At 47.7% G+C, this 15868-nt stretch overlaps 1 protein-coding gene across 1 annotated transcript in view; it reads right to left on the bottom strand.

Moving 5' to 3' along the window:
- LDAH (lipid droplet associated hydrolase) overlaps positions 1 to 15868 on the bottom strand; it is a 75384-nt gene that overhangs the window by 45618 nt on the left and 13898 nt on the right. The window contains exon 4 of the mRNA XM_045844584.1: positions 7424 to 7593. Coding sequence (XP_045700540.1) covers positions 7424 to 7593 — 170 coding nt within the window. The remainder of the gene's footprint in view (positions 1 to 7423; positions 7594 to 15868) is intronic.

The raw sequence follows: 15868 nt of genomic DNA, 5'->3' as shown, positions 1-15868 counted from the left end.
CATTGTTTCACTAAAAATGTTCTCTTCCGATTACTAATACCCAGAGCCTTAAGTTCCCTTTCTCTTTAGCCTCTGTTTCACTCCCCCACAACCCTTACCTCCTGCTACATAATATAGCCCCGCCCCCCGCCCCCCAAGACACAGGGTCTGAAACCACAGCGATCAGCCTTTCTGACTCTGCGCGGTCCAGAGTTCAGACAGGGCTCTGCGGGACTCTGCTCCCACGGGCCACTCCCTCGGTCGTATTTAGCAGCAGACGGGATGGGCCCGAAGGCCCAAGGTTCCCCGCACACCTGGTGCGTCGTGGTCCAGTGGACTTCCCACACGGCAGCTGGCTTCCAGGAGGGAGGAGACGGAAGCTCCCGGGACCCGCAAGGCCTGGGCTTGGAAGTGCCAGAACGTCCCTTCTACTGTACCCCGTTGGTGACACCTAGTCACGTGTCTAGCCCAGGTTCAAAGTGGAAGGAAAAGAGACTTCACCTCTTGAGAGGAATGACAAAGAATCGGTGGCCATCTTTACCGCATATCCATAACTTCCTTGACATTTTCTTGTTCTCCACTTAGCTTCTGTGATCTATTTCAGCCTATTCGATTTTTTTTACCTTGACCCACAGAAAGACATACACTCTACATTGTAATTAGGATGTTAACACACACACTCATAAAAAGTGAAACAAAAATTTCACGATACCTGTCTTTAATCCAACACACTGTAATATTTTCTATCCTTGTTCACTCTACTTTATACACACACACATATTTTCCCCAAATGCTGTTTCGTTGTTCCCTTCTCGGGGGAGGGTTATACTCTGCAGCCTCACTGTTGGCAGACCTGGTCACGTAAGTTGTTCCGTCCCACGCAGTGTGAGGAGTGACAGTGACCTCCAAGCAGAGGTTTTAAGATACAGTGTGTGGTTCGCTATTTCTTTTTATCCTCTGCCATGCGACTGGAACACTCCAGACAGAAGCTGCTTCATGAGCCTGGATCCTGGAGTAAGGGTGCAAGGAGAGAGCTACACAGGGTGGCCTACCCTCCGGAGACTTGTGTCGGGGCACTGGACGAGTCTGTGTTGCCAAAAGCCACCGGCGCTGGGCAGTTGTAGTGCGGCCTTCCCTGCTGGACCGAACCACGGGCGGCAGTGCACTGGGGCGATTCCCGGGTCCACTAATGACTGCAGCCCGCAGTCTGGAAAAATTAGGATACCTTCTATCTCTTCCTCTTCTCCAGCCTCCTTTTTGCCAAATAAAGTCATTCCCTTCACACGCACCGATGACCTGTTTCTTTTGTCTTTTAGTAATTGCCCTTGGCAAACCCCAAATCCTGTTTTCATTATTTCTTATCTGGACTAGTAAACTGGCCTATCACTTGGTTGCTCACTTCGGATCCTACACTCCCTTCCCCTTTCTTCTTCTTTTCCGTCAAGACTGCTTTACCCGGTGCAGGACTGTTACCATCCCAGGCCCCTCAGGGGCGTCTTGCTGTCCAGAGAATAAGAGCCCAAGCCTCGAGCCCGAACCTTCCGTCCCTGCACGTCTATCCGCCTGGGCTCCCACAGCCCCGCCTGCGCCGCTCACACACACCACACCGTACCCACGTGGGACTACTCACGGCTCCCTTCGCGTGCCCAGCGGTAAAACCCCTTCTGCCCTTTTCAGACCGTTTCCACCGCTTGCAGTGCATGGCAGCCCCCACCACCCACACCCTCGATTCTCTCCTTCCACTCGGACTCACCCTTCTCCTGCTCAAACACCAGGTCTCCCATCAAGCTTTTCCCAATACTCCCAGTTAGGGGCCACCTCTCTCTTCCCGAAACACTCAGAGCCGGCGGCACCTCCTCATCTGCCTTCTGTTCCTCACACCTGGCGCAGGGACAGGACTCTGACAACGGCTACTTCTTCCCCTCCCTCCAGGTCACCTCGAGTGTTGGACTCGAGGCAGTGCTGCTGCCTGCTGCCTGAACGTCCCTGCGAGCGCGTCTCACTCTGCAGACGTGGAGGTTCCTCAGAGCAGTGAACGCGCACCACGGCCTCTCCCGTCTCACTGTTTGCAGAAGAGCTGAACTCGAGTTTTCCCCTAACGTAGACGAGAGGTACTCCTGAATCGACCCGCCATCTAACGTGCCATTCCCACCCTTTCAGGCAAGCTTGCCAAGCTCCTCACTGCACTTGCGGTGTACTTCGAGTTTCTAAGCTTCAGGCTCCGAACGATAAGTCCGTGTACCCGATGTTGTCTCTCAGGCCAGTGGTGTCTCGTAGGTACTCCCCGGTTTACTCGCATGTCTTCATGCAAGCCTCGTTCGTTCTCAAGGGAAAATTCCAGCATACCTACCCGTTTTCTTTACCCACAGAAGATTAGTAGCAACAAGTTATAAGTAGGAAACAGAAGAGGCACCTAATACTAAGGGGGGAGATAGAAAAACTATGGACACTAGAAACATTTTTTTAAAAAGCACTATTAGCTAAGACATTTCAGGACACAGGGAAAATCCCTTTAGTTGCATTTTACTATTCTATAACACTACCTAAACGATGTCCTCGAATCACTAATTCTGCCATAATTAATATGCATTGTTGAAGAAGGGTGATCGGTAAATAATATTTTAGACAGATTTCTATCCAACTGGATAAAATAGTCCAGTGCTTAAAGTAGTGAGTTTAAGTAAGCTGGAAATTTCATTTAGAGAGAAGATATTTTTGCCAACCGGACAGACAAAGGAAGCTCTATGTTATTGTGCATTTTCCCCGAAGGCAGGCCAAATACTACAAAAAATTAACTTTTGAAGGATCTGATAGCCCTGGAAGATGAGGAGGTATCACCATTAAATATTATGTAAATTCTTAGAGGAAAATGAAGGTGAAATTACTTGAAGTTCACCCCATGACTCAGGGCAGAGCCCAGTTAAGACTCAAGGGCTTTCAACTCCCAGCCATGACTTCACGCAGACAATTTACTGGCAAAATCAGATGGTGCATTTTGAACACACGAAGGACTGGTGTTGAGAGAAGAAGATCCCAGATAAGAGGGCTAGGACTACTGCTGTTTTGTTCCCACATGATCCCTGGCCCCGCCCCGCCCCAAACTGCCAGAGCAATGTCCGTGGGGTCTCCTAATCCTGGCATCACACGAGTACACTGCAGGGGCGCCTGCGGGCTCTGCTCTGCCCAGAGGTGGAGAGAGCCGTCAGTTACCCCCACACACCCACAGATAACACAACTGCGCCCCACCCCTGCGGTCCGACAGGGCCCGGGCTGAGCCCTGGCAAGGACTTTCCTGCAGCTCCCTCTGTGAAATGAGGACGGGACCAGACGGCCTCTGAAGCCCGTCTTGGTTCTAGAGGCCCGCGAGTCTGACACCGCGTTTACTGTAAGTTACGGCAGCTAATACTCAATAGTCATCCAATTAACTGTTTTCTCAGTCTCTCTTTAAGTTCTTCATTCTGGACTTTGCTGTCGAAACTTATTAGGAATGTCTACAATTCTATGTACCAAATTTGCTTAAAAACTATTTTAATACCAGATTTTGAAGAGTGCCAATTTTTTAGTGTATTAAAATACAGGTCACACAATATATTTAAAATATGCAATGTGTCTCTTACAATGATGTTAAGACCAAAGTTCCCTATAATTAGCTACAAAAATATGGTAAAGAACTGAATCAAAATAAAACCAAATAAACCAGCTACTAAACTACACATATGTCCTTAAAGTCTCATGGGAGTCAAATATTCCAGTAAAAATAACAGAAGAGATGGAAACACAAGTTTCTTATTATCACACTTCATATGTTATAAAACATAACAGCTAACTTATTTTTGGCAAAATGATTAGGGATTGCAACACTCTGGCTTACACCAACTTCCTTGATTGTCAAATGCATCTGAAATGGAGCGTGTCATGCTACCTTCAGGCACGCAGGCCCTGTGCCGTCTCAGAGCAGCCTGGAGACACTGAGGTTTCGACACTTCGGCAGGGACCGTACCACCAAAATTAACTGGGCCAGGTGCTTAAAGAGGGCTGGGGGGACTTCAACAATGTAGTTAATTGAAACCAGATAAAGCTTTTGAATAGTAAAAACATCATACAGATGTTCACCCTCCTCCCCGCGTGACCTTTATGGACAATTTATTGCACACGTTATTTTCTGAAACGCACCCTTTTAGAGAAAACACAGTTTCACATGTCTCTCTGAAAACTCCATAATCACCGCATGAGTTATGTGTCCACAAACAGACTAGGTTAAGCTCACGTTTCATCTTCCTTTCCCCTTGTCACCACTATCCCTACAAGGGCAAGAGCACCTGAAGGTAAAGCGATGATTAGCAAGTTCTAACGCTGGCGAAGTTGTGAGAGGCCACACACTAACCGGAGGAGGCATTGCGCTTCTTTTCCACCAGACGTCGTGAACGCGAGCCAAAAAGGGGAGACGGGTCCGGAACCAATGTGGGGAACAAGGGCTCTCACAGCTGCTTCAGAGAAATGACACATTGAACGCAGGATGGATGTGGGGCAAACAAACAAACTCCCAACCACAGACCTGTGATTAAGTGGACAGGCTGCAGGACACAGAAACAAACAGTTGCTTCCCTATGTGCATACAACAGTGTACTCATCAGGGTTCTCTAGTGAAACAGAAGCAATAGGAGATACATGGAGATTTTACATAGGAATTGGCTCGTGCAGTTACGGAGGTCACGGAGTCCCACAGTATGCCACATGCAAGCTGAGAAGCAGGAAAGCCAGTGGTGTTAGGGGGTCCAAGGCCAAAGGCTTCAGAACCGGGGGTACTGCTGGTGTAAGTCCTAGGGTCCGACCACCTGGGAACCCAGAGACCCAAGGTCCTGGGGCAGGAGAAGGTGGAGGCCCCCCCTCAGGAAGTGAGCGAGAAAGAATTCACCCTCTAGGGGCATTTTTGTCCTATCTGGGTGCTCGCAGGGCTGGTTGGTGCCAGACGGCGACGGTGAGCACGGGCCTCCTCTCCCTCAGTCTCCTGACTCACGTGCTAACCCCTCTGGAGGCATCCGCACAGACAAACCCAGAAGCCACGTTTTGCCGGCTATCTGGGCGTTCCTTACCCCACTCAAGTTCAGGCATACAATAAGCCATCACAAACAGTAATGCTATTATTACTTCAGATATGCAAGTACTCTTTTAAGAACATGTTTTTAAAGCTTTTAAAATACCTGGAACAACGAATAATCAAAATGATGTTTCACGTCAGTTCGCTACATTGTATTTGACAGGAGTGCAGCATCGCTCCCCACACTGGGCAATAAACAAACCGTGTGTGTGTGTGTGTGTGTCTACACGCCCGACTGTAGCCCACACCAGCGAGCCCCTAACTGTCGGAGTGGCGGGGCAGGCGGCTTCTGACGCGGCCCCCGGGGTGCTCACCTTCTGCTATTCGTGTGCTGGCAGGGTGACCGACCTTTCGGCGTCTCTGGGCCACACTGGGAGGAGAAGAGTTGTCTTGGGCCACGCATTAAATACACAAACACTAACAAAAACACTGATGAGCAGGAAAAAGGTTCTAAGTAAATGTACGACTTTGTGTCGGGCTGCACCCACAGCCACCCTGGGCGGCATGTGGCCTGCAGGCCGCGCGCAGAACGCCCCTGCCAGTGTAAGCCGCTCCTCTCCAGTGGGGGCTGGGCCTGGAGACTTGCTTCCGACAGACAGACAGACAGACAGACTACCGTAAAGTAATGGGGTTATCGCCTCCGTAATCAGGTCCCGGTTGTGACTTCCCTCTCGCCGGCAGACTCTTTCTCTGGCTTCCCGCCCACACCTGCTCTCCTGAGGCGAGCCAGAGAGGCCCACCTGTCAGGGAACGGACGGTGGCCTCCCACAACTGCCGGCGACGAACCCAGACCCGCAGGGCAACGGCCTCCGAGGAACCGAGTCCTGCCGACGGCCACGCGGATGAGCTTGCAGCAGACCCATCCCAAGTCAGACGTTCAGAAGAGACGCTTTGACTAAAGTCTTATGAAAGACCCTGGAGCTGAGGACCCAGCCAAGCCGTGGCCCGACCCCAGACCCACAGAAACGGGAGAGAACACATGTGTGTTGGTTTACACTGTTGAGTTCTGGGGCGGTTTGTTGCACAGCCATGGATAACTGACACAGTAGTTAACCAAACAACCGAGGCAACGATGCCCTGTCGTTTCCATAGTAACAGTTGCTAACACGTATAGGAAACTTTGAAGTTCTAGGCATCATTTCTAATTCCTTATATAATTCCTCAAAAAAGTCCTCTGAAGAACGTATTATCTGAATTTTACAGACGAAGAAATGAAGGTACAGAGAGACCCGATAACTTGTCCAAAGTCACAGTGACAAAGTATGACACAGGTACTTGAACTTAGGCGTCGTGCCTCTTGAGCCAGGGCTCACAGCAGCCGTGCAAACAGAACCACTGAGTCACAGGGCTTGTGACGGTGGCCACCTCGTACCACAGCACTAGAGGGGAGTTAGGAGGCGCAGGAGAAATTCGAGGCCACGCAAAATGAGGGAGTCCCTTCCTACCTTGCCTTCAGATGACCAGGTTCAATGGCACGCCTCATGCCTCCACACACCCTGCAGTTACTTAGGGGCAGTTATCACACTGGCGGCCTGGTCTGTCCCCTCCAGGAGCCGCCAGACCCTGACCTCAAAGCTGCCTTATTCCCTGGGATGTCCTCCAAGCACAGCACAGGGCCTGACACACAGCAAATATTTAGTATGTTTGTTGGCTGAAGAAATAATTTATGCTGTGAATCGCATCCATTCAATGGGACAGTTCAGTGGTACATGTTAGTGAAAGTACGAGGTCTGGTTTTGTCTTGAAGTCCCCCGCAGTTCACTACCTTCCCTGGGCACTTTACAGAGGTTTCTGTGTCTCCAGTGTCTCTGGCGCGTGGTGGCACCTAATAAGCACTTTTGAAAGAGAGAATGAACGAATGAATCAATGAGTATCTCAAAAAGCTGGCCAAGCTGCAGAACTGACAAGATAGCCATTTGCTTATCAATGATGATGATGATAAGTTTTCTTCCTTTTAACAGGAAGCATGGACATTTGCAAAATACTCTGCCAATAAAGCCAGATTCTTATCTAGGTCTCAGCTAGTGACTGATCTTAAATATTCTTTTATAAAAGACAACAAATTACCGATAACTTAAAGAACTCCAGATAACTCTAGACTAAAAGACATTCAGTTGGAAAGTTCCCACCTCCTCCAGCACCATTTTTGAAACGTCATGGAAACCGCACAAACACACACTCCCACAGGCCCACGGTCACACGGAGAAAAGGCCAAAGGCAGCTGCCAAGGGCCCTCTCTCCGTTCTGCGTATCAGTTAAACAGGAGACTTGGGGGCAAAGGGCAGCCGAGGGGCGTCTGTGCGAGCGTACGACCATCCACCTCCAGTCGGCCTCAGGCGTACTCACTGGCATCTCAGGGGCGTGCTTCAGGATCTGGAGGCAAATGTAGCTGCCTATTGAATGGCCGATGAGCACCAGTTTGGTCTCCTTGGGCACGTGAGTTCTCAGGAAAGCCAGCTTGTGTTCTATTTGACCGCTGAGCCCATAGATGTCCTTGATTTCTTGAGCATTTGGATCTGAAACCAAAAATATGTGCATGTTTTTATTCAGTAAGTCCAAGTTACAAATTCACTGGTAAAATAGTTTAAAAAATAACAGTTCCCATTTGTTTAAAGCCTACCATGTGCTAGCTACAGTGTTAGGCACTATTTACAATAAATTATATCAACCAATCCCCACGAGAACCCTGGAAGGGAAGTATTCCTACCTTCATTTTATAGAAGCTCGTGGACAGCAGCTGATAGAATGACAGTCACACACTTGTTCAGTGAGAGGGGGGACTCAAACACAGGTCTCTCTGTCCTCACAGCCCACACACTGTCAAATATTCCACGAACAACTACTCTAAGCTTGTGCCAATGGTCCTCAAACTTGAACATGCACCCGCACCCTCTGGGGGTTTCTCATAGCCTGCTTGCTGGGCCCCACCACCACAGTCTCTGGTTCAGTGGGTCTGGGGGGAGCCTGGGAATCTGCATTCCAAGTTCCCAGGAGACGTTGATGTTGCTGGTCCTAGGACCACACACTGACAGCCACTGGTGAGGCTAATTTACCCGTGCTAGTAAACAACTACAAAATCCATGACGGTGCTTCATTATTTTAGATAATCTTTGAAGAACTCAAACCAAAAACTTAAGTAGAATTGTTGTAAGCTGTTTCTTTTAATGAGCACCATCCTGACCTGAAATGTGCCTTCTTCCTTTCGCAGGTGAACTGTCTTCTGCATTCTTCAAGACTAATTAAGACTTGACCTATCTGATCGCCGAGCAACATGAATGAGCCTCCCTTCGTGGTCAACCGGTACTCCACTCTTACTACAGCCCGTGACCACACTTGTGCGATGGTCCATTTCCTCTCGCAGGCTGTGAGCTCTCTGAAGGCGAGGTCCATCTTTTCACCTGTGTCCTCCGTGACTAAATGCACAGTAAATACTGTCGCTGAGTGAAAACATTAACTGACTAGCAAGCTCTGAGGATGCTGCCAGCTCTGATATTCTGTAAGTACAGAAAACTTCACAGGTTTTCCCTGTGAGCATATAGATGGCCCTAATGACAGAGTGTAACATTTTAAATATCACAAGGGGGTCAATTGCTTCCTGAAATGTGGATCACTGGGATACTCGAGTTCCTGCCTCTGTGACTCCTGCAGGGCACTGACGGAAACGATAATACGCCACAGTGCGGATTGCTCACAAGGCGCCCCACACTCAGGAGGAAGCGCTGATCTCCAGCTTTATCTGGACCCGCGGTTTTCGTTTCCTACAGTGCTCAGCCCTCCCTGCTCGCCTGGGTGACTGCCTTCCACCCTTCCTGCTCTCAGCAAGTGCTCTTTCCTCTGGGCTGCCACTGTCCTTACGCAGCTTTCCCTCCCTTCAGCTTCCTCAATGCCCCGTGCTGATCGGACTGCACTGCCCTGACTTACCATGACTGTGCAACTCAGTCTTGCTGATCTCTGACCCCCAGCGCCGGGCAGACCAGTTAGTAGAGGGTTTTTCCTACTGAACCAATGAGGATTCGCTCCCTCTTTCCGTGGCACTACCATCTCCCAGGCAAAACATGTTCGGCCCTACGCCGTCTTCCCAGGTCAGTCTAGAAGTCATTCTCCAGTTAACAAGGAAGTTCAACGTAAAGCAAAATTGAGAAGAGATATAAATAGAATCTGGAAATCTGACTTTGGTAGGACTCCTGACAAATCCAGATCCAAATGTTTATTTAATATTATCTTTAAGTTTGAGTGGTTTACACTCCCTTGCCCTCGGTGTACCTTCTCTGATCACTGCACCCACAAGGGATCATGTGGTTTTCTGATGCCCCAAACCCAGCACTGACAGCACGTGCAACTGGAGTTCTACATTACTATTTGTCACAGTGCACAGCATCTACAAACGCCGGTCTCCCTTTCTTTGGGACGGTGTGGTACAGCACAGAGACCACGAGCATTGGCAACAGCATAAACCTGGGTCTGTGTCCCAGCTGAACACCTCACTGTGTGGTTTGGGCAAATCTGTCAACCTGCTTCAATCTCCTTGTGTGCATCACAGAGATAGTAATTCTAGCTTCCTGGGAATGTCGTTTGCACAACTTTAAAAGCACACAGTACAAAGTGTCTGGTATAAACCAAGAAATGAAAGTTATGCTTCTGTCATTTCAATTCCTGTCATTTAAATCCTCTGTCAAATATATACCAAGAACTTTAACGTGGACAGAGCAAAGGGAAAGAAAATGAGCTCAGTGCAACAAACATTTTAAACTTCACTGATACCAGAAATAGGCTCCTGAAACTTAATGAACATTATAATTTGAACAATTACTCAAGTGAATATTTCAGAGACAAATCGGGCTTTACCTCTAGGAACTGCTCAGATTTCTAAGATAAACACACTACTTGTTAGTGTTTGCTGAAGTAATGAGATTAATTGGGAAAGTACTTTCTGTAAATAAATAATCAATGACAGAAAATTTAAATGTGCCATCTGGACATGATTTTACTGGCAAAATGTACAGGTTAAAAGACTATAACTTGACTATATATTTCAATGCCCATTATTATTTTAATATACTTTGAAAAACTTAGGAATCATCAGCTTATTATCCATAGAATGCAATAAAAGTGACAATTAATTGTATCAAAATGAGAAGAATGATAATATGGACATGATTTATACCAATCTTTCCGTAGGGAAAAAGTACTCCAAGTTACAATCAACTCAGTAGATGTGGAACTCACTCTGTTTCTAAGTAGAGAACTGCCTGAACTGGTGTTCGTTAATCCGGCTCAGTGCAGCTTTATCAGCACGTGGTCCTGAACGTAATGCTGACAATTCCCTTTCAGAACCTGACCCAATTTCTTACACCCATCTCTCTGAAACTCACTTTAGAGCTCACTTATTGATTCTGGAGTATGCTTCAAAAAATACATCTAATCTATTCCTAAGTAGTTTGTAGAGAAATTAAGTAATATCAGTATTTCACATTTACTTTTCATGTAGTTGTTCAAATTGGTTGATGCAGTTACTAAAATTTTGTCAGTTTTGGATAGAAATATCATGCACCCTTACAGCTTCGGGACACAGGTAAGTCTGAGAATGACGATTTTCTTCCATTTCACATGAATTAAATTGGCTAGTCTGAAAGAAAACAGTGACTAACTGGCCAGTGGTAATGCTGAAAGTATAGGTGTGAATAGAATATACTCTCCTTGTCTTCAAGGAGTTCACAGTCTAATAAGAGAACACACACAAAAAATAAAAACACAATTGTAATGCACTGAAGTAAGAAAACCTCAAGCATTTCCTTAAGAACAGGGTTTGGGAGATCATGCCTTTCTCCAGGTTGCCCAGGATAACGCATGCACGTTACCCTAAACGTGTAACGGTCTAGGACGGGACTGGCTGAGAAGCCGAACGCCCCTGGAGCACATGGAATTATGGGCCGGGAGATTTAAAATGAAAGGAGGGCGGAGACTGGCTCTCTGGCTCGCCTCTTCCCTGAGGACGCCTGGATGATCTGCTGCCGCTGCCTGCGTTTCCCAGCGGACGGGGTTTTGGGCGGGAAGGAACTCGGCCACAGCCCAGCGTCGGGCCGGCCTGGCCGGCGGTAGCAGCGCTATTCTTCTTTGGGTGTCCCTCTCTGGGAGGGGAGACGGGCGCTGAGCCAGAGGCCTGCCATTCTTCCAGAATCGTGCAGCTTTTGTATCTTATACTGTTTTAGTTTATAAACTAACCCTATAGAAATAAGATAACTAAAAACAGGGGGAATCACAGGGGAACTTGAAAGTTAAAGATTGTAGCCTTAATTGATAGGCTTAAGTGACTAATGCCTGTGGAAAGCTGTTATTCCAAAACTACGGGGCTTTTGAATAAAGATTCCTTTCCTTTGTCCCCAAACCTTTGCTTCTGGAATTTTACCCGGAGGGTGGTGGCGGCAGCAGGACCCCCAGTGGCTGTTCGGTGACAGCTTTACATATTTGATTGCAATCATAGTGGCCTAAGTTTACATGCATTTAACCATACACATACATGTACATCTACCTATACACTGAATATGAATGTAAGTGTTGCTGTATATTGTCACAGAGGCAGTGTTTACGAGTTGTCTGCAGCCACGGCACTGGCAAGACCGGAGACCGGCTCCCCACCAGCCTTCTGCTGGGCTGAGTCTGTGGACAGCAACTCGCTGAGCCTCGCACCAGAACTTTCTCAACCAGTAAACTCCCCCGTCCCGCCCCTAGCGCGCCTCCAAAGCTGTAAGCAGTAACTTTAATAGCAGCACTTCGCATCATAAAGAACACTTTGGGCAAGATGAATATACAGTTTACTCTTTAGGAAAAGTTTTAAAAACACACACAACGATATCATGTTACTCATCATTACCTGCATGTAATTAAAATACAAAAAGAGACACGAAATTTACTCTAAATGTGTTATAGTGGAAGTGGAGATAGGATACAAAAAGAGATGGAACTTCTTCTGTACTGCTTTATTTCACTTATTTAATTAACAAAAATATGTAATTCTGACAGAGTATTAACTATCAAAAGAGGAGTGAGTAACAGAATCTTGGACTGTTATGTAATTGTTTGTAAGTCCCCATAGTTTAAAAAAGGCTCTCAAAGTAAAAGAAAAGTTTTAAATTAAGAGTGCATTGATGTGCGGTTCCCAGCTACCTTACACTGACACTATAGGGGAATCCTCCATTCACTCACGTCTTCACTCCTCCCAGGGGAACACCAAGGCAGCCGAAGGACGTGAAGCTCACGCTAAACACCAGTTTAAACCCCAGGGAAGCGGAGGAAAGGAGCTGCCCCCAGCTCTTCGCGCTTACTCAGGGCACCACCCAACGGCCGCCCCTCACAGCCCCCGGGTTTACAGGCCGACGTGCACGTGCGCTCCCCGTTCAGCCGGAGCTGCCCCCGGCTCGCCCCGGCTCCCAACACCGGTGTGACCGCCGGCCTGCAACGCGCGCCACGCAGCGAGGGGACGTGGGTGGGCACGCCACTGAAAACTGCTACCTCACTTGAAAAAACAAACCAAAAAGTTTGTAAACGCTATACACGCCTTACAGAATACTTTTAAACAATCATTCTCCAAACAGACGGTGAAAACCAGGGTAATCAAACTGCGCTTCCCACTCAGCTAACACCGATGATCTGGCTGAGACTTCCAATGGGGAACACGGGGGGAGGGGCGCGGCGGGAGCCGGGACGGACGGCGCGGCAAGAACGGAACGCCACCGGCTTGGCGAAAGGCATGGAAGTGTGAGGTGTCATGGTGGACACAGCCATGGTGTCCATGGCTGTCTGTGGTTTTAGCGAGAGGTGGAACGAGCGAGCAAGGTAGAAAGGAAGGCGGAGACTCCACCAAGGAGGACCCCGAGCATCACCAAGGAGTCTGGACCCCACTGTGTGAGCAGCGAGAAGACACCGAAGGGTCGTGGAGGGAGGGGCCGCGGTCCCGTCTAGTCCGCTTCGGGGGCCTTCGCAGGGCCGTGCTGCTGTCCAGGCCCTCCCGTGCTCCCTCCCGGCTTCCCGGAGACTCACAACTGGCTGGTTTTAACCTCTTTCCTCGCTCTGCTTTCCCTGACTCTTCCCACCTACTTAGAGACCTCCTCGTTTATTTCTGGTGACTGTGAGTGCTGGGACTTGACCCTCTGATGGTCCTAGCCTTGGGCTCGGCTAATATTCCGTTTTACCTCCTCCTTCTCTGCCAATCACAGTCCTGGCAAGAGAGAAAGCCCTACTGGTTTTTTTCCTTTTCCTTCAGTTATTTTCTGGGTACTGGAATGGGGGTGGTTTTGTGTTTCTTTGGATAAACATGACCCAGATTCATCACTAGTTGAAAGACTGTGTAACGTTTTTAGATAATGTTTTATCAGCTGAAACTAAACCACTGTGATTTCCAGCTTTTATGTGAATCTTTTTGAACAAATGACTTAAAATAGTTGATAATGAATCTGCCATCAAGGAAGCTGACTCTACAGTAAATCAAAGCCAGAAAGGGTTTATACTTCTAATTCCTCAAATTTTCTTTTCACGCTTTTTTTTTTGAACCACCCCCTTCTGACATTGGCGAACATCTGTTCTCCCAATTATACTCAATTTATGACTGATAATGTGGTGCAACGAGAATATTATTTCCAACTGTTCATAATTTTAACATGTGCTAATATGAAGCAAAACATACTTTTAACACTTGGTGTGTGGTTATAGCTTATGTCCTTTCTCTCAACGGTGACATATTTTTCACACCGCACTTTGCACGTCAGAAAACCTGCACTTTGGAATAATAACCTCAGATGATGGATAGTGCATCTGTCCTGCCTATCCACCGCACTCCACCATAGCATGCGCCTGCAAACACAACCTCCGACGTGGAAAACAGATGAGAGGAGAACTGTTTTGGGGGAAGGGGGTGCTGGGGAGGCCCAGACCCCCGCCCGCCCTTCTACCAACTTCTGAGCTGCCTGGGACACAGGTGGGAAGCCAATAACCTACAAAGCAGCATTCCTGTTTCCTTGTAGACCCCTGCTGCTCTCCACATAATAACGTGGTAGGTTGTCACTGAACCCTTGATGAGGACGGTTGCCCTTTTACCGGCTCTGGGAACCACAGCCTCCTTGGGCCCTGCGGTGGCCCTGTGGGCTAATGCCTCTAGGTGGCACTGTTCTCACTAAGGAGCAAAGGGCCCAGGCTCTAATTACCAAGTTATTAACTCAATAGCACACAAGCAGCCTAACCAATAAGCTTACTTGAAATAAAGTTATCAATAACAAGATGTCAGTGGAAAACAAGAATTAAAGACACTTCCCAGAACCCAGGCACACGACAGGCACCTCCCACTGGAGCTCCTCCCCCCTGTTTCCTGGTGGAGGTCTACGGCTCTGAACAGGTGGCCCCAGGGCCGGCCGCATCCGCAGGACCCGGGAATGTGTTAGAGATGCAGGTTCTCAGGTCCTGCCCCCACATCAGCCGAATGCACACCTCGGGGGGCAGCATCCAGTAACGGGCATCGTCATCAATCACCTCCAGGGGACTCGGGCCCTTGCCCAGCTCTGCGGGCCCCTGATCCAGGGTTAGCCGTCAAGAGTCCATTCTCAGCTTCCAAAGTTGCTATTCACATTCTGCTCGAATGTTTGCTTTATCGAACTTAAGACTTTCTTTGGTCATTCATGAAAAAGTAACTTAAAACAATAAAAACTGTATCTTAAGATATTTCATAGCAGAACAAGTACTTGCTATTCAGTTTCAGCCACATGTCAATATGATGGTTGTTGAAATAGATGTTTTTAATCAAGGCAACAATGAATATTCAGTTTCATGCCCCTACTGCTCCCAAAATTGTTCACTGTTAGGTAATCAATATGGACTTACTTTTCAAATATACCCTGTTTTTAAGCAAAGCATAAAAGTCTCTTAAGTTGCATTCATATAGGGATACCCACAGGCAAACAGAGAGAAAAAGATATTATGAAGGAGGCGCTTTGAAGTATTTATGCAAGCACTTGCAATGAGCTGCACTGTTTCAACTATGCTCCATTTACCCTGTCCCCCTGACGGGTCACAGCAGGAAAAGGGTCACAGACTAGCGTACAGCCTGTGACCATGGCAGGTTTAATCCAAGAACTGGCTCACAGAGACCTAAGCCTGAACACCTGGTCTTGTTAGCGCTCTGTGCTAACTGGCTGGGAGCGCCTGCCCACGGCACCGGAGCGCTCACCGGACCAACTATGAAAAGCTGGCTTCTTGTCAAGGCTTGGCCACACTTGCTGGCAGAGATCATACAGTGCTGTATACAGCCTTATTTTCCTTCCTTGAAAAATAAGGGCTCAAGGTGGGATTTGATGTAAGACACTTTTTAAGTCTATGATTCTATAATTTTTTAAAAGATTTTATTTATTTTTAGAGAAGGAAGGGAGGGAGAGAGAGAGAAAGAAACATCAATGTGCAGTTGTTGGGGGCTGTGGCCTGCAACCCAAGCATGTGCCCTGACTGAGAATCGAACCTATGATGCTTTGCTTCACAGCCTGCGCTCAATACACTGAGCTACGCCAGCTAGGGCTTATAATTCTTTTTTCTTTAAAACATTTTTTCAATAGCAGGAATTTTCCAACACACAAAAAGTACAAAGAACAGCATAACAAATCCCTGTGTGCCCACTGTCCACTTAGCCCAATTATTTTTCTTCCAGCTTCATTGACCTATGATTGACAAATAAAAATTGTGTGTATTTAGGTTGAACACGTGATTGTTTTTAAAGGTGGACAATGTAATGATTTAATAAACATTTACACTGTG

This window comes from Phyllostomus hastatus, unplaced genomic scaffold (assembly GCF_019186645.2).
Source record: "Phyllostomus hastatus isolate PE091 unplaced genomic scaffold, TTU_PhHast_1.1 phas_contig_402, whole genome shotgun sequence".
NCBI classification, from domain to species: Eukaryota; Metazoa; Chordata; class Mammalia; order Chiroptera; family Phyllostomidae; genus Phyllostomus; species Phyllostomus hastatus.
The sequence above is the reverse complement of the archived record's forward strand: the minus strand, read 5'-3'. Positions and strand labels throughout refer to the sequence as shown.